Here is a 25,634-nt window from a genome sequence, read left to right as displayed (position 1 = left end):
AAAGCCCAAAAGCCTGTTTGGTTGAACGTCAAGTGCTTTATGTTTTTTCTCTTAACTCCTGAAAGTAAGCAGAGAAGCAAAATAAATTTTCTTCCAAATCCCTTCGTCCTTAAAAAGATGAGTCATGCCCATTTTATGCCATAAAATACTGTACAACTTAATGAATTTGAACATAACAAATTAGAATATAATGACATGTTTAGCCATGCTAGCAGCATGCTGTGTGCACCACTTGAGTCCAGACTGAAATATATCAACAGCTATTGGATGGCTTACATACATTCATGGTCCTCTGAGGATGAACCCAAATGACTTTTCCTCCAACACCTCCATGAGCTATTTGGTTCTGACTGAAATATTCCGACAAATATTGGATGGTTTGTCGTGAAATTTGGTACAAACGTTCATGTCCCCCCTTGATGTGTCCTCTAGTGCCATAATTGGGTCAGAATCTTAATATGTGACCAAATACCTGCAGAACAAAGGACATTACCGTCAGCATCAGCCGTACTTTGTTTTTTTGCCATTTCGTCATGCTAACACACTAAACGTAGGTAGTGAACATGGTAAGCATTATTGTATACCTGCTAGACATCCACCATGGTACTACAAGATTACTACTACAGATTTAGATTTTAAAAAGGAAATAATAATCGAGGCTGCAGATCAGTCAATCATTATGTGTGTGTGAGATGCAAAACCCAGAACAGTATTAGCATTAATACAAGAAGTGCAAAAGATTATGCAATCTTGTCGGAGGTGTGTGCTCTCTGAGTGCCCTATAGTTTGACACTATATCCCCTCACCTTGTTTAAAGCATCAATCAAAATGTCATGTCCACTGTTTCATTCCACTCATTGCTCTCATTTCTCCTCAGTATCCATTTAACTTCTCACTTATCACTGCCCCATAAAAAGATGAATAAGAATTAGCCCAGTAATCATTCATCTCAATCGCGTCACCATTTCATGCCGGTTCATCCATTGATTTTTTCTCGCGCTGTAGAAGCGGGTCGCTGGTTGGAGGTCAAGCTGTGGTCACAGACTGTGGTGCTGCTGGGAAGTATCCTCTAACAGGCCAGCTGAGCTTGACTCGGAGGCACCGCCTGGACAAACTGCAACTTTGGGGTGGGAAGAGGGGAGTGGATGATCACTGAACTGAACTCGCCTCCCCACTGCTAAAGCTACTAAACAGAGCCCTGTCTTTGGGTTAGAGATGGGGTCCACAGACCAGGACAGAACTGGAAGAAACTGCTCAGCATTTGAGGATTTATTGCTGTTGCTGACTTCAGCCTTTTCCTCTTTTCTTTCCTCCTCCAACATAAGACCTCCCTTTTTACATATGCGCCTCTCTCTCTCTCTCGCTCCCTAATTGCTGTGAGGAACGATTGTGTCTCCTAAACCACGGTGTACATTTTGCAAGTGTTATGTATTTTCGGGTGGGTGGTATTGTAACTGTTTGCTTAAGAAGTTTGCTCACACCTCCAGTCATTACAGTTTAATGACTCTGGATAATTGCAATGAATGTTTGTTGAAGGAGATTATCTTTTGGAGTTTCTGTCAGGGCTTGCTCTCCGGAATTGAACCCGGCTAAGACCACGAAAATAACAGATTCAGTGGGAAACAGAGCAGATATTCACTGCTCAGCTGCCTCAAGCAGTGAGGTCTTCCAGGGTCTATGTAGGACTAATGCCTGTCCAGAGTGTTTTGACTCCTTTTGGCCTTCCACTGTGTTGGCTGCTAGGAGGAGGGAGCGGGGAATGACTGCTCATACAGTCAAGCCCTAGACCTCCCATTGTGCACAAGCCAGACAAGGTTGGCGGTCATGCAGTGGTGCGTGGTGAGTGACAGGCAACAGGGCTGCCTCGCCCACGCTCGCCCATCCAGCCCCCCTGGCCGTCCTCTCACCCCAACTTCCACCCCCCAAAGTGATGGATCAGCCTCAGCCCGCGATGCTTTCATAACAAGTCAGTGACAGTCAGGATCATGCAGACTGACTCCTATAGCCTTGCAGAATGTGCCATAAGGGAAGGCTAATGTGTCTGCCTGTCTCTGCCTTCCTCTCCCACACTTACTGAGTCACGATACAGAGCTACGCACACTTGGGGAAATATTTTTTAAAGCAGCTGTAAGATCTCATGTTTTGAAGGAGACTAATAATACTTTTGGGCAAGATTGAGGTTTGCATTATTTGTCATGAGTGGGATCTTATTTCAGTCGGATCACAATACCCTTCTGATCGTTTGAAACTCCGAAACAGTTGTGCAACACCACAGACTCCAAAAAATGTCAATAGTCTCTCTTTCTGCTCTTGTTTTTGCCTGCTTCTGATGTTGAAATGTGTCTGTGTTTCTGACTGAGTCTACCCTTGGTAATTCTGCTGTAATTCGATCCTGCTGGTACTTGTTTGAAACCTGGCATCAGCAGGCCCTCCCTGGCCTATCGGCAGCCTTGTACTTATATAACAGTCTCCCATCCATCCTGTAATTACTGCCTTTTTGGGGCATAGTGTAGTGTCTGTCCCTTCACTGGTGGGGGGGGGGTGTGGAGAGGCTAGCGACTCCGTTTGTGCGTTTCCAGGGCCTCTGAGATGGTGCCGACGGAGGCACATAGACATCAAACGCTACTTCACTTAATTGGCAAACATGTCGTGTGATAACCTGGGAACAGCACAGGCCTAATTGAGTCCTCCTGTGCTGTCCTCCTCTGACTACCTGACATGGAACCCAGGGCATTACATTTCCCTCCATTTAATGGCTGCAGTTAATTAGGCCCGAATGAGGGAATCATTACCGCTGGAAAAACCACATGCCAGTGGATTCGCCGATAAAATTAGCCACAATTTGCTTTTGCTATTTGAGCATAAGAGATAAACCACACAATGGGGGGAAAGGATTGGACCATTACTGGCGGATTTGTATTGTGGAATTTTAGACATATCATAGACAAATGGAACGATTAATCAAGACTGAATTAATCACCCTGACTGATGTTTTTTTTTTTTTTTTTGAAGCCAGGTTTCATGGCTTTCTCTATTTAGATCATTTCATGTGCTTGGGCTTTTTTTTATCTGTGCAAATGGTTTAAAAATGTGCTTCCTTTAATAAAACGGTACTGCAGATGAGGAGCTTATTTTTTTGCCCCACAGTCAATACCCAACAACCTCCCCGCTCCTCTGCCATTAACATTATATACCACCCCCATACAGGAGCTCTTCATGCCTTCCATTGCTGTCCAATGCGTTCTGCAGCTCCACACTCAGAGGGAGCTTATTTTTATGGGTCCCCGCCCCGTCTTCCAAACGAGAGACAGCCATTGTAATTGAATACTCAATAGGTGAGCCATTTAACAAAAGTGGAAATGGCATTCGGCTATGTATTAATGTGCTTTGCTGAGGCAAAAGGAGCCATCATCATTTCAATGTTCAAGCTGTTTTAAAAGAGCATTTAGCCTGCCATCTCTCCGGGCCATGAGAGCAAAATGACACGGATTTCCTTCTCCTCTGTACTTTGTGTGAATGTTCCTCGCCTAATATTTTGTATGGTTATCTCGGTTATTTTCCCATCCATCCCTCAGCACCTCTCCCTGATCTAGGTGGAGGGATACAAGCAGCTCTACAGAAGGTTACTGTCATGAAAAGCCCCTCAGGCGTTTTGGCTCTCAGCCCTATTTTTCTCCATCTGCATGCAGTGTGTGTGGGGTGGTGGGGGCTCTAATGATTTTTCCAGGACAGGCTGAAGTGGGTGTACAAGTATATATATGTGTGTGTGTGTGTCTGCGGCGTGTTTGTGTGGATGGAAAAAAAAAGCAGGCGGAGGAGATACATGGGCAATATGGCGTCATTTCTTAACATCCCTCCAGATTCGTCATTTGGCTTTGTTTGTTTGATAGACTGCTTGGAAGCCTTATCTCTGTGGCGAGGCCCGTGGCTGTTTATCGCCTCAGTGACGTATGCGGGATCGTGGAAGCGCGTGCTCTCTGCTGTCAGTATGTGTGGATGATGGCAGGTTCACTAAAGGCCCCTTAGGGTATGAGGGGTGTTCTCGCACAAAAAAAGGGAAAAAAAAAAAAAAAAAAAAAAAAAAAAAAAGAATAGGAGGAAGAATTTCCCCTTGACAGCTCACCCACAGCGGACTCGAGATGTACTTCTCAACGGTAGCTTGGGGAAAATATCCCGTCTCACTGCCTAAAACAAAGAGATGTGAGAGCCAGATTAGCGTATTACCGAAACAGCTTTCCTTTTAGGCTCTTCTCTCTCTCCTCCTGTCAGAGCTGTCTGCAGAGAACAGGGAAGAACATGAGACATTAACCTCCATGTGTTTATTCACAAGGCCCCACAGGCCAACTGGGAGGATGAACACAGAACCATCTCTAAAGCTAGCGAAGCGGAACAATCACAATGTGTCATTGGAGGAAAAAGACATGAAGTATTAGCTGCTGCTCTCCTTTGTGTCTTTCACAGCTGAATTTTAATTGAATGTGCTATTTCTGTGATGAGTCACATGCCTTCCGTTCAGCGCCAGAGTACATTGACCTTCAGTGTGACGTACAGTCAGTGAGTTGTATGATGAGTCATAGCGCACATTAGCTGTGATGATTTGCTAAATGCAAAAGCTGCCTTGTTTTTATTTTTGTTTGATTTATTTTTTGCTGAATAGTTTTTAAAAAAAAGTAACATTTCTCTTACTTAAATTGTTTGTTTTTTCTGACTTGTCTCTAATCCCTCGTTAGTTGAACTGCTCGGCTTTAAAGCGAGACTATGTGAATTTTGCTGACGTGGAAGTCCAAATTTTCTATTCAACATCATTTACCTCATACACCCACTTAACACAGATTCAGTTTATTTCCCTTCCGCCTGTCAGTGGATTAAAACCCAGGACCTCCTTGCAGTGAAGAGCTAATACTCACTGTATTAGCCTGCAATGTTATTTCACAAAATATAAACTAAACTACTAAAATAACAAAAGTACCAATGTGGGCATTGCAGTAAGAGATTAAAACCAACTCTTAAAAACACCCTTTAAGCATTGCTATAGCAGTTACAACTATTTCATCTTTTTGTTATACTTTTAAATTCATTACATGTCAAAGTAGTGTTTTTGTTTTTGACAAAGTTGACCCACATATTACTCAGAAAAGACCTGTGGTCCACTTTTGGGCTGTGACGCACTGGTTGAGAACCACTGAATTACATCATACTTTAACAGTCTGACTGAGAGCGAGAGGAAGAAGTGCTTGGCTAAGAGGCAATTTTGGCATAGTGGCCACAATCAGAGCAGAGATGCAAGTCAAATGACATCAACTACACCAAAAGTGATGACAAAATGACAGTAAAATTTGTAGTTTCTCCGAGCATCACAAAAACTTTGACTATTTTGCCATTTTTAGGCATTTGGTCAAATAAAAAATGTTAACAAGTCCCCACCTTGGAACGTGGTATCCAGTCATCCAGCTACAACTAGCAAACAGATGTTAACTTACTGTTTTATTTTCTTGGTAATTTTATTGATGTAGTCTAACAGGAGCACAAGTAGTAAAGTCAGCAATTCAATCAGTTGTGCGCCACTATCTGCCAAAAATTTGCCATGACATTAGCTAATATTAGCAGCTATAAGTTATTGGTCGTCCTGATGTGAGGTTGAAGCAGTAAAAGTGTATTAAATTGAGCAATGGTGCCTTTTACAGCTTATGAATTCAACTTTTCATCTGAAATCATTAGAAAGAGAACGATTGTGTTATTTCTTCTTTAAAAAGTTCTACAGTTTTATGTTAAAGGGGCATAAGCCAAAAAGATCAGATGAAGTGTCGCTACAACATATTCCAACTGCTCCAATTAAACCATTCGCCTTTTCCTGTGTGCATACTGGCAGGGAGGGGATTCAGTACTGGAGAAGAATGATCTTTCCAACATTCCTCTGTTTTTCCTGGCCTGTCTGTTTGCGAGTCATAGTACTTTGGGAGCCAGCATGGCTCCACCAGAGGAGTCCGACTAACCACTGTAATTGTGCCGGGCTGAAGCTGCCTTCCCCAACCCTGGGATTGAACCATGAAATATTCGCAAATGCCGGGGTTAAGAGAGGGGGGTCTTTGGCAGTGCAATGTGAAATGTGAGACCATAGAGCATCTTTAACAAGGAGGCGGATAGAAAGCCAGCCAGCCTGCAAGTCGGGCAGCCAGGGCACACGGTGGAGTCCTCTGAAGGAGAATAATTATGGATGTAAGAGGAGATATTGCGCTGGGAGCAGATCAATAGTGCCCACGTTCTGCTGGCGCTGAGGCCAGTGCATTTCTGTCACAGCAGGAGAGAGTGCAGGATATCAGCTTGTTGCTGGAGGGACTCACAGAAGTTTGAACACCGGCGGGCATCCCAGATAGCCTTACAACCCTCATGCCTGTCCACCAGCCCCCCTCCTCCCAAATCACTGCTGCTTGGAGTTTGGCTGGTTGCTTTCCTCCCATCTCCAATCCTCTTATCCACACAGAGTTGGCGGGAGGACTGGTCTTTGTCTACACATGATTGTATTCCCACAGTCCAGGCTATACAGTCATGTTTTCCAGTGTCATTTGGAGGACTCCTCTATTCTCCTCATGGTTATAAAATTCTGTATTAAAAAAATTACAAAGACATAATCAACAAGCCTAATCTACCCATCCATAATACCAAATTAATTTGCCCCATGCCATGGGTAATAAAACCTATAGGCTTATTTTAGACATGTTGTTCAGCTCAATCTGCCTGTTGCTCCTACTTGAACTGAATGAAAGTATTGTTTTTCTAATTTATTGTGGGTTTTTGATCGCATCATGCCAAGTATGTCCTTTTAGAAGAGCCCTGTGGTTATTCCACTCTCCCTGCAACTATCACATGTTAGCTGTGTGCATAAATGTGAAAAGATTTAGCCCCCTTGTTGAATTGCCCTTGCCCTCCATGCAGCTTTTCATCTGGCAAATGGCCATCTTATGCCACATCAACAGATAGCACGCTGGACATCATCTCAGTTTTTGTATGGCCAATTTATTCAGACAAAGCTCTCATGTCCCTTGTGCACACAAATGGTTTGAATTATTCTGAGAGCTTTTTTTTCCCTCCCTGGGTTTTCATTGTCTGGAGCATGCAAGTCCCTCCAGAGCAGATCTTTGTTTCTCATTAGGGGGTAAATAGAGCAGGCCAAATGCTCATATGTTTATTATACACAGGAGAGCATGGTCACTGTTCTCAACAGTTCATAGCAGAAAAAAAGCAGTTTGCTTTCTCGACCTTTTGTTTGCAGCGCCTGCAACCAAATGTCTGTTGAATTTACTGGATAATAAACTGCACAAAAACTGATGGACTGTGGTGAAGTTGGATTCAACCTCATCAAAAAGTTTTTTTGAGCAGACTGTTTTTCCCAGAGTGATGAATAAATGCATTTATGAATGATTATGATTATGATTATAATCAAAATCATCATCACCATTCACAGGTCATTATTTGAAGCAAAGTTTGCAGATGTTTTGTTGTGTGTAAAGATATCATGCATATATTCATACAAACAAACAAACAAACAAAGAAAAGCAGAGAATAACTACTAGATTTCACAAACATGGCAGCAAAATTGCAAAATAATAGAAGAAATAAACAGTATTCAAAAACTAGGTTTTAAATCTCATATTTCTCTGTAATGTTTGTGGTTAAAACTCAAAAGTTCATCTGGACTGTGATGGATCAGATTTGACCCACTCACTCAATGACTCACAACATAAGCAAACAACTCAGTGTTGTGGTTTCTTGTATTGTTACTTTCTGGTTAGTGCATGGAAGAAAATGCAGCATCACTTTTTTCTTCCCACCTAAAACAAGAAAGAAGTGCACCAGTCAAACTCGTATACATAAATCTTTAATATGAAATAATGATAATAAGTAAGGCAGCAGCAGGTTATAAGTTGAGGGCATTTACAGAACTTAAACTCACACAAGTGCTAAACAATTCCCTAACTTGCTGATGCACCCAAACACTTTATCTCTATCACTTAAGATGAATTGACGTATTGACCCAGAAAATGTGCCCCCAAAGAGCACGAGTCAAGATTGCAGTTCAGTTGCTCACATATGCGTGACTAAGAAACAGTAATCTCCTAACTGTGGAAGTCCTGGATCCTGAAAAAATTCAATCAGGTGGACCCTGAACAAACAAACATCCAGACAATCAATAAAACTTACTGAAGCAAAAGTAAAACTTTACTTTAAAACAAACTGAGTTCTCAATTGTGTTAACAGCTCGTATTTTTTTTTTTGTAAGTTATTCAGGTGAATTTAGGAGCCCTAATTGCATTTGCTTGATCACCTTTTGACTTCGGAGTAGAGTCAAACTCTCAAGAGCGCTGTTGAATCAGGACTATTTTATCCATAGTTTATGTTGGGGCTAACCAGTTTATGTTGAAAAGTAATCAAAAATCTTTAAAGTCTAAAATCAGGTGGATATTTGGAATTACAGTTATAACTAGTTCAAAGGTGCTGCATTAGCTCTGCTTGTTGAGCAGACACGTTCATCCACCATTTTTCCTTCATCCAGTGTCGTTCCCTGAGAGATAGCCAGTCTCTGGCAGTCTGACGTTGTGCACTGACCCCTTGTTAGAGCCCAGAGGTGAGATGTGTGATAGAGGCCCTCAGTGCTGATAAGGCCATCAGGCTGATAACTAACTCCCCCCTGCACAAAGCTGCTACTGCTGCTGCCCTGGCTTCCATTAGCCCCACCAGACCGGCTGAATGCCTGCCTGTTCCCTCCTGCTCTATCTGAGGTTACATCCTCTGTTCTGAGCCCCTTATGCAAACCCTGCTTTCCCATGCTGAGATTGCTATCAGCAGAGATATTTATGTACTGCACATGTTTCCGATTGTTTAACCTTTGGACCTGTGCTGTAGGTGTTTCTGCCGTCCCTGTGGGCTTGCTAAGAGACCTCTCTCCTGCCCTTGTAGGCAGACTGAGATGGATGGGAGTAGAGGCTGTTGCTAGAGGTGTGTAATGGACTGGCAGGCAAGGGCACTGTTGGAATTGACCATATGAAAGCTTAGGTCAACCCTGCACTTGCTTTCAAGTTTGGACAAATATCATTAAATTGGACTTGAAGGAAAATGTTCAAACAAATTATTTTTGTTTTTCCCCTTGATTCTGGTTCAGTCTGCAGTACTAGTAGTAATCTAATGGACACTACTACTGCTGAGTAGTATAGTAAAGCTTTATAGCCATTTAAACACAACATATTTCTCATGAAATAATCAGTTATCAACTTTATGCCCCAAAGGCCAAAATGAACAAGAAGTTAATTTTTTAAGGATGGTGGTTAGGGGTGTCCTGATCAAGTTTTTGGTCCAGTGCGCCCGATTAGCTCAGTCGGTAGAGCTGGCGACCCATATACGGTGTTGCTGTAGCGGCCTGGGTGATGCTTCTTCCCTCACAAATAATCTTTGGCAGAGTACTTACTATGCTGGCTTTAGAGAGGTTAATTTTGCCCTGCTGTCATTATTGAATTAACATTAATTAGTAACAGATGATATGATTTGCGGTTGCTGGTAAAAGCGCCGGCCACTGTCTGCTAAAAACGAGATGCTGCTACTTGAATGTTATGTACACTTCTCTTTACCAGTGATAATATACCTTTTTCACAGCAGCCATTTTGACATGAAATAGTACGGTAAACACAGGTGGTGTTGATGCTGTGAAAAAGGGCTGATAGCATCAGAGTTTAGTGAATCTGAATTAACTCATAACTCAGAGTTACTTGCTGGTGTGTCCAAATGAGTTTTCACATTCAGGCTCAGGTGGACAAAACACAGTAAAATTCAAAGGATCAGATTTTAATCAGCTTTATTTTAGCTGATACTGTCCAATAAAATATGTCCGTACCTGCCCTGATACCAATCAGCGCTGGACATCTTTTATGGTTGTCCTAAATCAATCCACAGAATCCGGTCTGAGACCGATCCTGGCTGTTTAAAGCTCAATGTATTTCTGTTGTTTGCATCAGGAACACTGTCAAAAGCGCTCCGCTGAAAACTGCAAGTTAACTTCAGTATTTGTTAATGCTTTAGATGAAGAGAAGTTTTTCAAATATTGTCCAATACAATTTCATAATGCAGAGCTATTCAGCCATCAAACATATTTCATTTTAATATAGGCTTATTGTAAGTGCACTTTGTGCAGTTGCAGTATGTAGGAAGCAATATACACAAATATACAAGTAATTTAGATACATAATCAATCAGTAAGAGATCAACAGATACTTAATTTTAATGGATTTGGATAAGGGGCATAAACAAAACATGATGGAGACATCCTTATTTCTAAGCAGAAGTGACATTGCGGTTCACAACAGTGCATTATATAATGAACATATCCTGAGGCGAGTAGAGAGGTTTGACAGAAGTTGAAAATGAATACCATCTTATGCACTGCAGAAGGTATTGCAAATGTAAATGCACTATCTCACAACAATACCCCATCTGGTGAACAGTGGACAAAGTAGAGGAGGAAATAATGAAGGGTTTTTTAATCTTTTTCTTTTTTGTGCTTTTTCACAACTTTGCTTCAAGACATTAAACACTGATAAGAAGACACATTTAAGGTAACGCATTTGGGAGTCAGAGGAAGCCCTAGTTTGGAATTCGACTACATTGTCTGTGCATGGAAGATGTAAATCTGTCAGTAACAAAGAAAAAAAAAAAAACTGACTTGCAAATTTAACCTCAATCACACCCAAATGTAAGACAATAACTAGGTAGAGATGAAACATGCCACTTAATAGCTCGGTAAAAAGGAAAGTGAAATGCCATCAGTTGTTGTTGAGTAAATTCCCAGAGGCAGTAAAAGCGACTCCTGCCTCTCCGGAGTGTGTTCCTCCATGTGTGTTTACCCTCATGTTTGTGGCATGTCATGCTTGAGCAGGATTGCTGCATTCTCCTGGGAGCTACGGGAGGGCTCGGTACAGGTGATTTATTCCTCCTAATCTGTCCTGCACAGTAGCAGGCAGCCGCCTTCCTTCCACCCAGCATGAGTGAGGTTCTATCAGCTAGCATGATCATATTATCAGCCCACATATCTTTGGGGTGGCAGCTTCCTGTTCAGCAGCACCTGAACTCGTGCTGGGGGCTGGCGTCCTGACATCCAGTAGGAGTCATGTTTGTGACCCAGAGGCCAAGTCAAGGGCACTAACAATCCCCACTGATGCCATTGCCTTGATTAGTTATTCATTCTCCGCCCCCACCCGCCGCCCTGTAATGTATGCTGTAGTAATCTGGCTGGAAACGCTTGAGTTGAATGCCAGATGTTGTTTTTACTGGGCATTTATGGAAGCTGTCTGACTCGCCTCAGTGATGTCTTACGCTTACATGCCAGGAATGAGGAAAATATGTCTTATGCCATTGTTATATATATCTGTAAGTAGTGATAATTGGCTGAATTATTTGAAATGTCATGACCCCGTCATGCTCAGTTTAGTTTGAAAAGCTTCTACAGTAAGTGATTTGTCATTTGTCCAGACCTGATAATTTGTTCTCCTCTAGTTTGTCGACTATGTCAGCACATTTTCCAACCCTATATTATTTTTCATCTTAATTCTACAATGTGGAAGTCACTTTTCTATTAAATGGTTGTAGGCTCAAAACTCAGATGTCTTTGAAATGAGCTCTTAAATGCCAAGAAAGGAAGAAGAAAACAAGGGTGTTGTTGTAAATAGCTTGTCAGGGCTATAGCCTCCTCAGTATCTCGTCCCCCCCCCGCATACAATGTCAAATACAATTCAATTTCTGCCTCAGCATCAGCTTAGGCTAACACGGTCAAGCAAATGCCTATTTTCTGAATGGCCTGGGGGAGTTACGCTTTTCAGCTTATCAACTTTTATTAACCTTAGCACTGAGGTTTGCTCTTTGATTTAGATTCTTTGGGAAACACTGAAATTGGATTTTTTTTTTCCCGACTCTCACTCCTGCTGTGACATATGCTCAACAACTTGTTACACAGAGGAGAAAAAACTAAATGCCTGCTTTGGTTTGTTGCTTGGAATTTTTTATGATGGGGGCCAATAACTTTAATTTCTTTTTCTTTCCTGATCTGCCACGGTGCTTTAAGAGCACGTCTCAGAGTTTCAAATAGTTTTCTTTTAATGATGGATCAATGGATGCTCAGTGTTCCTCAATATAGCACCATTGTTATTGTATGTCCATCAGTTATGATTATTTTAAGCACCTCTAATATTTAGCAATATTTCTATTTGAAATGTGCCAAAGGTAAGAATTTGAGGCGTTTTATGTATTTTTTTTATTTATTAATCACATTTTATGCCAATTTATAATATGTCCGTACCTGCCCTGATACCTATCAGTGCTGGACATCTTTTATGGTTGTCCTGAATCAATCCACAGAATCCGGTCTGAGACCGATCCTGGCTGTTTAAAGCTTAATGTATTTCTGTTCAGCGTGCCGCTGAAAACTGCAAGTTAACTTCAGTATTTGTTAATGCTTTAGATGAAGAGAAGTTATTGTCCAATACAATTGGACACTTCTCAGAATATTATGAGAAAATATTTTGCAGACTATGTTTTCATAATGCAGAGCTATTCAGCCATCAAACATATTTAATTTTAATATAGGCTTATTGTAAGTGCACTTTGTATCAGTATCCGTATGAGATCAACAGATACTCAATTTTATTGGATTTGGATTAGGGGCACTCTCTGCTTGTGCAACACCAGCTAACGCTAGCTTAGAAATGTCCACTATGGATGTCTACAAATGAAGCTGGCTGGGTAACCTTAGCTTGCTTGAGTGTTATTTGACTTGCTCGCCAAATTACTTCACCAGCTAACGTGATCCATGATACTAACCTTCTCTATTATGACAACCAGTATTGATTTTAGCTAACAATTAATAATGCAACAGTACAAATCAAAGGTGTATAAACGATTGCTTTCTACTAGCCAAGAGCGATGCAAGCGATGTGGCTTGGTGTTGGCTAATGGGGTGATTTGTAAATGGCAAGCTAGTTAGGATCGTGGAGCCAATGGTTCAAATAGAATATAGGAACATTGCAGATATAACTTTATTCTAAATATTATAGTAATTTATTTTCCAGCATTCATATATGTCACGTTTGATGCCCAGGATGATGCTCGCTCAAGGGACAGTTGTGTACGGAGTGCGAGTACGAGCAACTCAACACTGACTGCAGTTCACCCAACAGCCACCGGTGTCGTCATTAACAGCGGTTTTCTTAACGTTATATATACACAACCCTTTAACAATGGATCACACAACTGCTTGAATGTAAAAGGGGTCACTCGTAGTGAAGAACCCAAAGAAAATCAATGCCTGTCTCTGCAGTTCCCCTTAACTCAACAGAGCTTTATGGGACTTATTGTAGCTCATTCTTTTTGTTCTCCGACTCGCAACTTTACATTTTTGGTTCCCTCTCATGGCTCTCATAGCGATGTTTTCAGCAACAGCAGGCATCTGTTTTCAAGGAAAAAGCTCTAAAAACCCACTGTACACTTCTGCTCTTCACACTCAGACACAGTTAACAACCAGCTGGTGAACCTAGTGGAGCATTTAGAAGCTACAAAGCCTGTTTTTTCTTCTCATGAGTTGGTAGAAACCAAAGCTAAGTTACATTATGCAGGCGGACAGAAACGAAGCTCATGAATGCTAATGTTTCTGTCCATCCCAGCCACAGAAGTACCCCCAACCGCATGTCACCCACTTAATATATGACAAAATGAATAAGGTTTTTACTTCCAGAACCCTAAATGCCCACTTTGGTCCTCTATTAGATAAAGACTAAATGCAGATGGAGCTATTTGGCTCCATTAAAAGGAAGAAAATAAAGTCTATACAGCATGGATTGCTTCCCGGAGAATAATCATATACTGTGGCTGCACAAACCGTTTTCTAAACTAGGCCTGCTAGGCTTCATACAGTCACACGTCACATACAGTGTCAAAGAAAACAAAGTGTGAAAACTGCCCTTTACATGAAGTGTGTACTTCCTCTTTCATTTTGCTTGGCAAGATATTGTAGACTCCCGCCCCCTGACTGGGCTCTGGATTATTAGCTTAAGCTCTCTAAAAATATCCCTTTGACTGTTTAAGCCTCTGACAGCAGCAACATCTCACACATTCTGATAGCTTTATACTAACTATGGCTGCAGAGGGCTCATGCACTCAGCTCGCCTTGTTATCTTTTACCTTGTTTGCCCGAGGAGGAGAAGGAGGAGAACTTACGGGCCCCCGAAATTTACAACAGTCCTCTCTGCTTCGGAATCAGACTCGGAGCGGATCATCAAAGGCGAGCATGCAATCACAGCAATCTACGAACAAACGAGATGCTTTTTTGAGCACAAGAGGATTTTGCCCAGATGTCACTCGAAGCACTTGTCATTGTTGCGACAGCTGTAGAAGCACATGGACTGTCATTTGAAAAGCGTCTACCGCAACGTACCAAAACAGCTCACGTCAAATGTGAAACATACACAGCCTGAAACATAAGAGTTTTGAATATTAATACTGTAAGCCCCTTAAGGAATTGTGACTTTTATTGCCTATCATTTCAGTTTTATTGGCTTGCCTGTTTAGTGACAATAATTGCATATTTACCACCGTACAGTATTTATAAACCAATATGTTAGGTTTAGCTAAGCTTTTAGTACCAAATATTTTTGATGTTGGCATTCATAAGAGCGCATAGAAATGAATAAATTCCTGAAACACTGTACACATGTGGCTCGTAGACATTGCTTCAATTATCTTTTCTTCTAACACCCACACTCTCTCGAAAGGCTTTTCTCACAAATATTATAGCTGCTAACTAGAGAGAGACGGAGGGTGAGATAGAGGCATGTGCGGCTCAACAGCACTGTTGTTATTCCAGCCTTCATTCATGTGTCTCCTTTAAATGCTTTGAGATGAAATATCACTGTTTTGACAAGACGTTTTCCAAGCTGCTCGTGTCCCTGCCTCATGCTGGTCGGTGATGGAACGTTCCTAAGGAGAAAAGTCAATATGTGATTGTAAATAAATAAAAACCAATGTCAGACCTAAGCCCTCAATAGATTGAAAAGATGAAAGGAGGGGAAAAAAGAAACGACTACTCACCTTTACTCATTATGAAACTGATTCTTGGCTGCAGAAGCTAATTGACTAGCCTCTCAACCCCTGTGTGTGGGGGGGTGGTGGTGATGAATTGACATATTGCTGGCTCTGTGATGTTGATCCAAGGCAGAGAGCCATGCGGCTTTCCTCCAGGGACCAGTAACCTTATTGTTCCATGTCATCTCCTCCCCTTCTGTTTGAGGACCAGGTTGTCAACCTCTCCCCAAGGTCATGCAAACACCAGCCCCCCTTCTGCAGATAATTGGATTATTTAGAATCATAGCATCAACTTATTGCTCCATCTGGGGTCAAAAGTGAATTTAGTGCACGAGGTTGTCTGTCATGATTTGTGGCATCGTTTTGACCTGACAAGCAACAGCTTCTGTCACCAGTTAAAGGATCGTAGCAGTGGCTATGTGTGTTTTGGCCTATTTACAACAAATCACAAATTGGACATCACAGCTAACTGTATTGCAAATCATCCTGGTGTGTTTTTAGATCTACTACATCCATTGGTTTCCATTAATTTATGGACAATGTAAGAAATTAATTAGCAGACCGTGAAACTTCCCAAAAACACTAATATTGTTGGTTTACATTTTTATATTCCAATGCATTTTGTTTTGTTTTTTTTGTGTATATTTGTTTCTTCCTACCATTCCAGGTATTTATTGATATTAATCTTTGTACTATATAAAAAGAAATTAGCAGACTTGAGTTAGTTTTAGCCTTGAAAATCATGTATAATTTACATTTGTGGGCAGTATAGTGTAAGTTTTGGGTGAATTTTTTCAGGCAGTGTTGGTTTCCATTCATTTTCATACAATATGAAAATCAAATGCAAAACTTGTTGGCACTCCTTTACCATGCAACAATAAAGCAAGCAAGCATTTTTAATATTGAATGGAAACCAATGTAAAAAAAAAACCATACAAATATTTAACTAAACTGCATGAATTTCGGTTGTAAGAGTTTACCATCCAATTCTAATGCCATGCGTTAATGAGTGGAAATCACTGGCTGCCTGAAGAGTGGGATAGAAAATATGTATCTCAAAATCTAAAACTACAGCATGTATTTGAAAATTTTAACAATCAATGTTACATGATCTGTAGTTAAGAAGCATAAAAAATGCATAAACACTGCTATGGGCCTTTTAAAGTGCACCTGTTAGGAGACTAAAGAAACATATAGTGGCTGTTGAATGACTGCAGTGTTGGGGATTCCCACATACCAGCAAATATTCATGGTTTCAGTGGTGGTTTCATTGCTGGAGGCTGATGTGGTTTTATCTCATGCTGCCGTGGTAAGATGAGATGAAGTGGGGCAATAGATTAAATGGGTGGGCTGCATGCCTATTAAATCAGGAGTTGGCAGAGCAACACTAACTCAGGTTACTTATTCTCAAGTGACATGGCCGCACATGTGAGGATAGGAGGCAAGCAAGATGTCTTTACTTCACGTCTGGAGTGTGACATTCTGCTCTGTTTGTGACTCTGTAATTAACTGCTCATTTGTGTGTGTGTGTGTGTGTGTGTGTGTGTGTGTGTGTGTGTGTGTTGAGGGAGACCATGCCAAAGTCAAAAGAGCTTGGCTTTGAGGTGAGTTGACCAGCATTGCACACTAAACGATCCTAAAGTTTATTTTGCGATAAGAAGTTCTTTTTGGACAGTGATTGATGTGCTAGTCTCCAGCCTGCAGCAGATGCTTATGGAAGTCAGGTTTCTTGTCAGCAGCTCTCTGTTATACGCACTCTGCTAAAGGTCCACCACATCGACTACAGAGTGTTTATTGAATTTGAAATGGCTCTTGGGAGGCTGAGAAAGTTGCAGTATCAGCAGGCTTGGGGCTCATTCAGTTGGCCTGTTAAAAGCCTCTCATTATTCATTCACTCGGGGGATGCTTCCCTTCACTGATTTGCATGACACCACATGAACACACTGTAGTCTTTAATAACCAATATTACAGCCACCTGGGTTTTAGATTATTGGAAATGAAGTACAGCTTGTACCCATAGAATGTACTGTTTAGAAGTGGGCTGCTTCTCAGATAAAAGGGTTGGTACGGAGTGTTAAAATTTTGCTGTATTTTGCATATTTCTTGCGCTGGATCAAAAAAACACAAATAGCGTTATGTTTCAAAGGCTCAGGATTTAAGTGCGGTTCTCTTGAAAGGTAGATCGCCTCGAATATGCTCTGCACTGTGTGAGTAATTTCATCCGAGAGCTAACGTGTTTCAACGGACTGATAGAAATGCGGAATCGATGCATTGACAGTTAAGAGAGGAGAAGGATGAAGGCAGACGGGTGGTGGGGGGGGGGGGGTAGAAATGGAGGGGGCCTCACATGAAAAAAAAAACACAAAGGGCAAAGTGTAGACTCTCCTAGTAGTTACAATTCTTTGACATTTTCCATGTCAACCTGATTTGCCAGAACACTCTGCGAAATTGCATTGGATGAATGTGATTTCTCAGATAACATCAGTGGCGTACTGTACTTACTGCATTTCTAGATGCTTCACAGTTCTCGCTTCTTCTTTTTTTTTTTTTTTTTTCTTGTCACATTCTGACAATTTTACTGGCCCCCATACTGTAGTTGTACACTTACAAGTCTTCAAAGAATCAATATACATACAGTATACAGCATCATTCACACATACACAGTACACTTGTAATAGGAGTACAACTGCAACCTCGGGCGATGTCGTTGAAATAATAATTTGTATAAGAAGCATATTTTTCCAACCCCTAATATACAATATGTTAAATGTGTGTGAAATCACCTGCGCCTCAAGATTTGTTACAGATTTTGTAAATAGTAATATGAGAAATGATTCTTAGCACAAGATCCACCTGCGAGACAATATGCTGGAGCTTTCAGCCACATCTCAATCTTTAATCAGCAGTTTGTCTGTAGATTATTAAAGGATGGTCTCTTACGTCAGATCCAACCACCTGTTATGACTGACTGAAATTCTTTAAAAAAACAATTTAACAATCTCCATGACAACTGGGCAAACTCCATCCTCTAAGGAAGGGCTGAAAGCTCCAGAAAATGTCCAGTAAACGGATCTTGTGCTAAGAATTTCTTGTCAAAATCTAATTTATGTTAAATTCAATTAACTGTCTTCCATGAATTAGTATGCATTCTATCAAACAAAATACTATATGTGTACAAACCTTTTGCCTTTTTAATAACATCAATTATAATCAATTATACATTTTGACAACAGATTTCGTATAATAACACAATTTAATCATATCATCAATAATATGATTCTAATATAAGTCAATAAACAAAAACTGAGAACAATTATGCCATTATAGTGCAAACAATATATTTTATTATTGTTATTCTGTCAAATTTACAGTAAAAATCTGAAAAACTAACTAAGTAATAACTAAAGACAAAGCCCATTTTACAGAAGGGTATCTCTGACTCCTTTAAGGCCAGTGAGGTTAATTTAAACTCAGTAGCAGTCTGGTTAATTGGTCAGTGTAGTTCTATTGATGGATACTATAATTGGATATTGTTGAAGTTGCTGCCCAGTAGTCAAAATCTGACATATCCGCATATTCTGAAACATTGTTATCACCACATTATGAATGACTAACAAAAATGACACCAGCACTTCTTCAGTGTAAATACAAGATAAAAAGCTTGTCCTCTCAAAAACAGCAATCAGCAGATCTGAACACAGCCGCCTGATTGTGATCTGTTTCCTTTAAATGCTCAAAGTACTATCTGCATCACAGCTCTAATTGAATCTTTCCCTGGCTGTGTTTCTCAAACAGCCTGCAGTGGAGATGATCACTTACTCACTGGCTTCAACACAAAAGCACAATTTAGCACCAATGTAAAGCTTTTATATTTCACGGTTTGGTGATTTATGTCTGATCAATTGCCACACAATCCTGAATATTTCCATTTGTCAGCAGTAAACTAAATTGACCATATCTTTTGTCAATTCATTTGTTTTGCACTTACGTTCTTTGTTTTTTTTGCATTCTATTGCTTTAGGAACTTATCAGGTAAGTTTTTCCTGCCAGGCAAAACGAAGGAAGTTGTCCATGTGTGTTTATGCGTGTGTAGCTTGCCCTGCTCAACAGCCATGATGCTTACCCTACCACCTCTGGCCCTTAGAACCTTTTAGCTCCTAAACCTGAGTAGAGCGCCTTTTTTATGTCGGCGAACATAAAACCGAGGGGTGACAATGTGCCGAAGCCTTGTGTGGTTTTGCATTCAGTGTCTGGAGGAGTGCTTGTGGTTACATCCAGTCACAGTGACAAATTGCCTTTTTTTTTCACCATCGCCTGCTAACAGCCTCTGTATTAACCTCACCATTAGCACTTACTTAGAGTGTTACACCCATTTTTCCTCGGCCCAGGGTCTCCCCGGACCTCTCAGGCCTGATTAAAGGACATTTGGGAAGCATTTAGAGGTGTAAAAGCTCATTGGTTTGAGTGAGCTAGTGTGGCTGGTGGTATTGGAGCCTATCTCTCTGATTATTCCCATAACCACAGTATTTGCTCACCCTGAAGGTGCTCAAGTGTTAGCTTTGATACAGATGCTAGAGGCGTCTACAACCCTTAATGCTAGCTCCTCAGTGTGCTGTATTACGGAAAAGCAGAGTCCACCCCACTGCGAGACGGCGATAAAGACATTCCACCTGCTCATAGTACATCATGATGAGTTAATAATAAAGTAGCACTGACAGGTGTGGGTTTTTTTATCCCTCTCATGATCAAAGGCAAGCACTCCGGAGAGTTCTGTCGTCTCCAGGCGAGAATATCCATTCTGTGCAGATGCTGAGGAGAGATGGCCTGTTTCAGGAAGGGAATGATACAGTACACGCACCACCTATCCCTTCCGCTCGCAGAAGTAGCTTTATCTGACAACAGCATATCTTCACACGCTTATTTCCATCTCACTTAGGGAATATGACATTCTAATATTTTACAGCTCTCCTGTAACTGCATGGAAACATCATTGAGCGCTCCTATTGATCTTTTTCGAAGCGGTTTCATAGCCCATCTGGTTTCATTATCACTTGATCTCTCTGGCAGGATTGGAAAAATCTGACCTCTCTCAGTCACACTTGTGATCTTTGATTAACTCTTCAGAAATTGCTCTTCATGATGCATTCATTCAACTTAACACACTCACCCGGTGGTCTGGTGTTTTTACAGACAGATGACATTGCGGAGATTGCAAAGAAGACCCAAAACCTCCCCAAGGACAACGCGAAGAGGCAGCGAGTCGTGGTCTTCACCCAGGGCAAGGACGACACTGTTGCAACTGTTGGTAGGCCATTTGTGTTTTCCCATTTTTGTCTGCCTATCTACACATATTTCAACTTAAGTACCACTTGAGGCCATCCCAACTTTGGCCCCTTTTGGACATCTTTACCCTTCACTTAAACCTCATATCTCAAAACTGCAGAACGCAGCCTTAAATAGATGGTAGATCGCTCACTGAAGAAAGTCGAATGCTATCAGTAATTTCTTTGAAGTTTGCCTGCAATATTGACACCAGATGTTAAAAAAAAAAAAAAAGAATACTTGCACTACATTCTGTCATTTCAGAGCATAAAAGAAGTGTGGGGGATGCAGAGAGCAGGCATTGATTTGTGAAGTACTTCTAACTTTGTCTTGGACAGACTCCAGGCCAGTCCTCAGCAATTTTTAATGCTTCAACTCTTACATCCTGCCCTTTTTTTGTGTGCAAAATGCTGGCAGAGTGACCTTGAGAGGAGGGTTGACAATGTTGGTCCTCAAATCAATCCAGTTTCCTTTGATTCAGGGCATATTTGTTAGTAGGACATTAAAAGGCAGTGTCATCATAACTGAGCAGGGGTTGCGGGTTCAATCGGTGTGGGGAGAGACGATAGTTTCCGATTACTGCTGGGAGCCTTTGCCTTTGTTTAGAGCCACGGGGTGTCTCTCCTCGTTGCCCTTGCAGTTCAGACTAGTCGTGCACGGGGAGAGATGGCCTCAGGTAAAGACTCCAACATATCACTCATCACTGGGGACTGCAGAGAGGCACAGCTACAGCAGGACTGTTAGCACTGCAGGACACTGCCTTCACATTTGTCCAATGTCCTCAATTTCATACTGCTGGCAACAGTATTTACAAGCTGAAGCTTTGTACAGTATTTCACTGATGGCGTTATTAAACAATCAATAATTAATTGTGTCTTTTCTATATTTTCTAGCGTGATTCCTTTTTTTTGTCTGCACTGCCAGACAAAACTCTCAAGAGACTGTCTTGGTATAATAAAGATTAAAGTGGCTATAATCAATATTTTTATATTAACACTGGATAAAATGACTGTGTGGTGTGTGAAAGGGCAGTTCTCCTCAACTCTACACAGGTTTTAAGCCTTTTTTTTAACTCGTTTTTTAGATTCACGCCATGCAAATTTGCTGTTTTTAGTTTACTGTCACGGCTCTCATAGCGTTGTTTTCACCGGGAGCAAGCAGCTGTTGTTAAAAAAGTAAAAAAGCTCTAAAAAACCTCTGTACACTACCTGCACAGCACCAACCAGCAGAAAGACACAGTTAGCAACTAGCTAGTGAACAAACTGCAGCATTAAGCAACTAAAGAGCCAACTTCAAGACTTGGTAGAGACCAAAAAAAGAGCTAAAAAGAGAGTCTTTGTACTTTGATTCATCAGGTCAACATAAACACAACTCTAAATGAATGCTTATGTTGCTTTGTATCTGCTGTATGACCATGTTCACCATTTGCCAAACACGTGCAATATAACATAAAAGTTATAATCGTTGTTCAGTGCACTCTCCGGCCACATTCATTTTTAAAGTAGAATTCCTGGAAGTACATTTCCTTTCATGAGAATTTGAAAAGAAATCTTTAAGCAGAAGCCTGACAGTTAAAAAGAACAAGAATCCATCCATTGTGCTGGAGGTGATGGATAATTTCTGCCTGCTTCTCACATTGCTCCTGCATGAAGACAGAGCCGCGCGCCGCTGTGAACTTTATATAAAATACATGATGAATGCAGGCGGGATGAAAGACAATGTGTTTCAGATGTCATCTACAAAGGCAAACATGATAAATGTCATTGACTGTGCTATCATTGCAGTAGAGCAGTTACAGTAGTCGGTGCAGCACAATCGGTGTGTGTGTGTGTGTGTGCGAACATCGCTATTCATGCCAGCCAAATAAATGTCAATGTAAAAAGAGAATTAAAGATTTTCATTTCCCAGAGGCGGCGCTCTAATAAACTTGATCTCTCATTTTGTTTGCAATTTGTCCTCCTGTCAGGATTTGATCATTTGCCAGCCTCTGCATGTCATGTTAAACCATTTTATAGTGATTAAGGATGGGAGAATGCTTTCCCCCGTGGTATAATTCTCCAAAAAGAGATGTCAATTTGTTATTGTTCTTTTTTTTTTTTTTTCCTGCCCTTCATTTGGAGCCTTTCATCACACCACCGCTTCAAACGGGCCTTTTAAAAGCTGGGAGCAGGGGAAATGGCCCTTTATTTAGCTGCCACTGACACTGCTGAACTACACTGGGCTTTTGCTTATACACCCATTAAAGCAGTAATTAAGATCATTGTGCCCTGAACCTTAACGGTGAGGAGATCTAATAAACGATCATTCAGCGGGGGTCGCCGCTCTAATCGCTGATAAGGACTTGATAAAGCCTGACTCGGCTCCTCTGTGAGTTTTAGGGCTCTCAAGGGGGCCAAGCAGGCAGATTTCGACTTTAAAAAAAACCTGATCCATACATGTTAATCACATGAGGTGGAATGAGGAATGAATACTGACTACAAGGCGAAAGGCTCTCTTTTTAAAGCAGGTTTATTTGTCATTCTCTCTAAAGTTACAGTAGATGAAAGAATTATTGAAATATCTACTTGAAGGAATCTTAATAGTCTGTTTAAAAAGCAGGATGTTTATGGTCTATACTTCATGATAGAGTAAATCAATTAACATGCTGCACTATGAGAGAGACCGCCTCTCTTTTCCCTTGGCATCTCACGTTGAAGTGTTTTCTTTCATGTCTGCCTGAAAGGATATTGGTTGGCGATGATCTTTTGCCTGTGGTTACAGTAATTACAGGCATATGTATTTTTTTTCTTTCTAACTCAATTGTGAACAAAGATGCTAGTTATGATAGAGAAACAGATTGAATGTCAACTTGCTCCTAACCTGTCGCGTTTGCCAAGAAAGCGGTAACGTTGTTTTCCTCTCCGAGGCTCAGAGTTTGGCTGAAAAGCAAAAGGAAACGTTCCAGAAGAAGAAGTTGTTTCTCACATAAAGATGTTGTACTTAAACTCTGTTGAGTGCTTTAGCTCATGCCTTTTAGCTAAATAGTCATGTGTAATTCCCAGTCACTTAGCAGCTCAGGATTTAAAATGATGTATTAATTGTTTTACTTGTGTAGATGATACAGTGTGACAGGATCAAAGTTAATTTTAATGACCTGCCAACTATTTGATCTACCTGCTCTCTGTCAAAGCAACAATAGCGAGCGCTGGAACACAATCAAGCGAAGCGTGTAATAATTTCAGAGTCAGAACAACACTCCATATGCTCATTTTCCAATAAAGCAGAGGTCGTTTTATTTGCATGTACAGTCTTTTTATTTTTAATTTTTTTTTTTTTTTTTACAGGAGAGCATTTTCTCAGTCAGTGTTGTGCTGTAAATTGGCACTGTTAAAAAGAATAGCCAATAATAAAGGACTTAATTGATACTCATTTCAAAGAGACGCCTGTTGAAAGAATTTCTTAAGTTTAATCACCACCATTCAAGAGTTGTAATGAGGGTATTATGAAGAGCGAATTAACAAAAGCACACAATTATAGCTTACTCGAAGGAAGTATGAGTTCCTTCAAAAAAAAAAATTTTCTTTTCTTTTTTTCTCTGTTGCAGGTTACCTGTCAAAGAAAAGCCATACCACGCTCCCACGTATTCACCACCAATCTGCTGCTTTACTCTTTTTGTCAAACCAAACTCTAGTTTTAAAAAAAACGCAAAAATGTACAGCAGAGTTTTATTGATTGAAAATAATCTTGACGATCTCATTACAGTAAAATGTGAAATTAGTTCAGGAAAGTGATGTTTTCAGACGTTCTACAAGCCAGTAACAACAGAGTCAGAATATTTTGGCAGGAGCTTTTTTTTGTGTGTCATTTTTGCCAATTGGATCTTTGTTACAGACGGCTGGGGAATATTTGGACTGTAACCTGAGTTAACATGTCAGTCAGGTTTAATTATTTGCATCAATGAGGTTATGTGACCTATCCTAGCAGCAGAGTACAAACTTTGGTCTTGATGGTAGAAGGCAGAGAAATATTGTGCCATGCTTCTATAAACACTACTCAGAAATGTAAATGCCTTTAACAACAGCATGCTGCACACAGTGAGCTGGTCAGTCAGAAATGTAACTGTATGTCTCTTACGGGGTAAAATTCATGTTGACCCTAATTTAAAGAATTCTTTGGACAAAATTAACGAATTTGCAGCGGCTTTTCAAAGAAAATTTCACTATATTTTTGTAGGTGCTTTGCGCTCCGGTAAATGCTAACGTCAACATGCTAGCAAGCCCACAATGACAATGCTAACTGATGTTTAGCAGGTAATGTTTACCATGTTCACCATCTTAGTTTATGGTGTTAGCATGCTAGCATTTGCTAATTAAAACACACAAAGTACAGCTGAGGCTGATGGGAACGCCATTAGTTTTGCAGGCATTTGGTCATAAACCCAAAGTATTGGAAAAAGATCAAGTCAAAACCTGGTGATGGCGCTGGATGATAGTGTCATTAGGATTCATCTGGAGTCTGAGAACTATGAATTGATGGCACTCCATCCAGTTGTTGTTAAGGTATTTCAGACTGGACCAAAGTGGTTGACAGACTGATATTAGCATCGTGAAGCAACGTCATTACTTAAAGGACCAGTGCGTAGGATTTTCTGGCATATAGCTAGTTAAGTTGCAGATTGCAACCACCTGAATATTGCTCGCAGAACTCACAAAAACCACTAATGACCATGTCTACGGCGAGTGGTTTGTCTGTTCTGTGCTACTGTAGAAACCAAGTGCTAACCTGTCGAGATGTCGTCACCCATTGATTTGTGGAGTACCGCTTTGAAGTCTCGAGTCGTATTATAATTGTTGTTATTATTATAATTATGGTCGTCACCATTGGCAGTTTGTCGAGAAGTGACAATTTGGGTAATTTCTCCGTAAGAGTGCATGGTATCGTTTTTTTTTTTATTGCAGCCAATGGCCCCTGTCGTCCATTACACAGAATGCAGGTTTAAGACACTTTTGCGTTTGCCTCACTTCATAGACCTGGAGGCTCTGTCCATTATATAGCTATATTGTCAATGGTAGAAACATGGCGGTTCACTATGGCGGACTCCGTAGGAGAGGAACCGCTCCCTTTGTATATAAAAACGGCTCATTTTAAGGTAACATAACAAACAAAAACACAACAATTCTTTTTTTCAGGTGATTATACACTAATAAAAACATACCATA

The 25,634-nt window shown here is 40.8% G+C and overlaps 1 protein-coding gene across 1 annotated transcript in view; it reads left to right on the top strand.

Annotated features, from left to right (window-relative positions):
- The window catches only part of LOC118333712 (adenosine kinase-like), a 101,249-nt gene that overhangs the window by 71,252 nt on the left and 4,363 nt on the right, over positions 1-25,634 (top strand). Inside the window, exons 8-9 of the mRNA XM_035669482.1 lie at positions 16,682-16,718; positions 20,305-20,419. Coding sequence (XP_035525375.1) covers positions 16,682-16,718; positions 20,305-20,419 — 152 coding nt within the window. The remainder of the gene's footprint in view (positions 1-16,681; positions 16,719-20,304; positions 20,420-25,634) is intronic.

Source organism: Morone saxatilis, unplaced genomic scaffold, assembly GCF_004916995.1.
Source record: "Morone saxatilis isolate NCDOM2014 unplaced genomic scaffold, NCSU_SB_2.0 Contig1, whole genome shotgun sequence".
Taxonomy (NCBI): domain Eukaryota; kingdom Metazoa; phylum Chordata; class Actinopteri; family Moronidae; genus Morone; species Morone saxatilis.
This window is presented reverse-complemented; position numbering and strand designations above follow the sequence as displayed.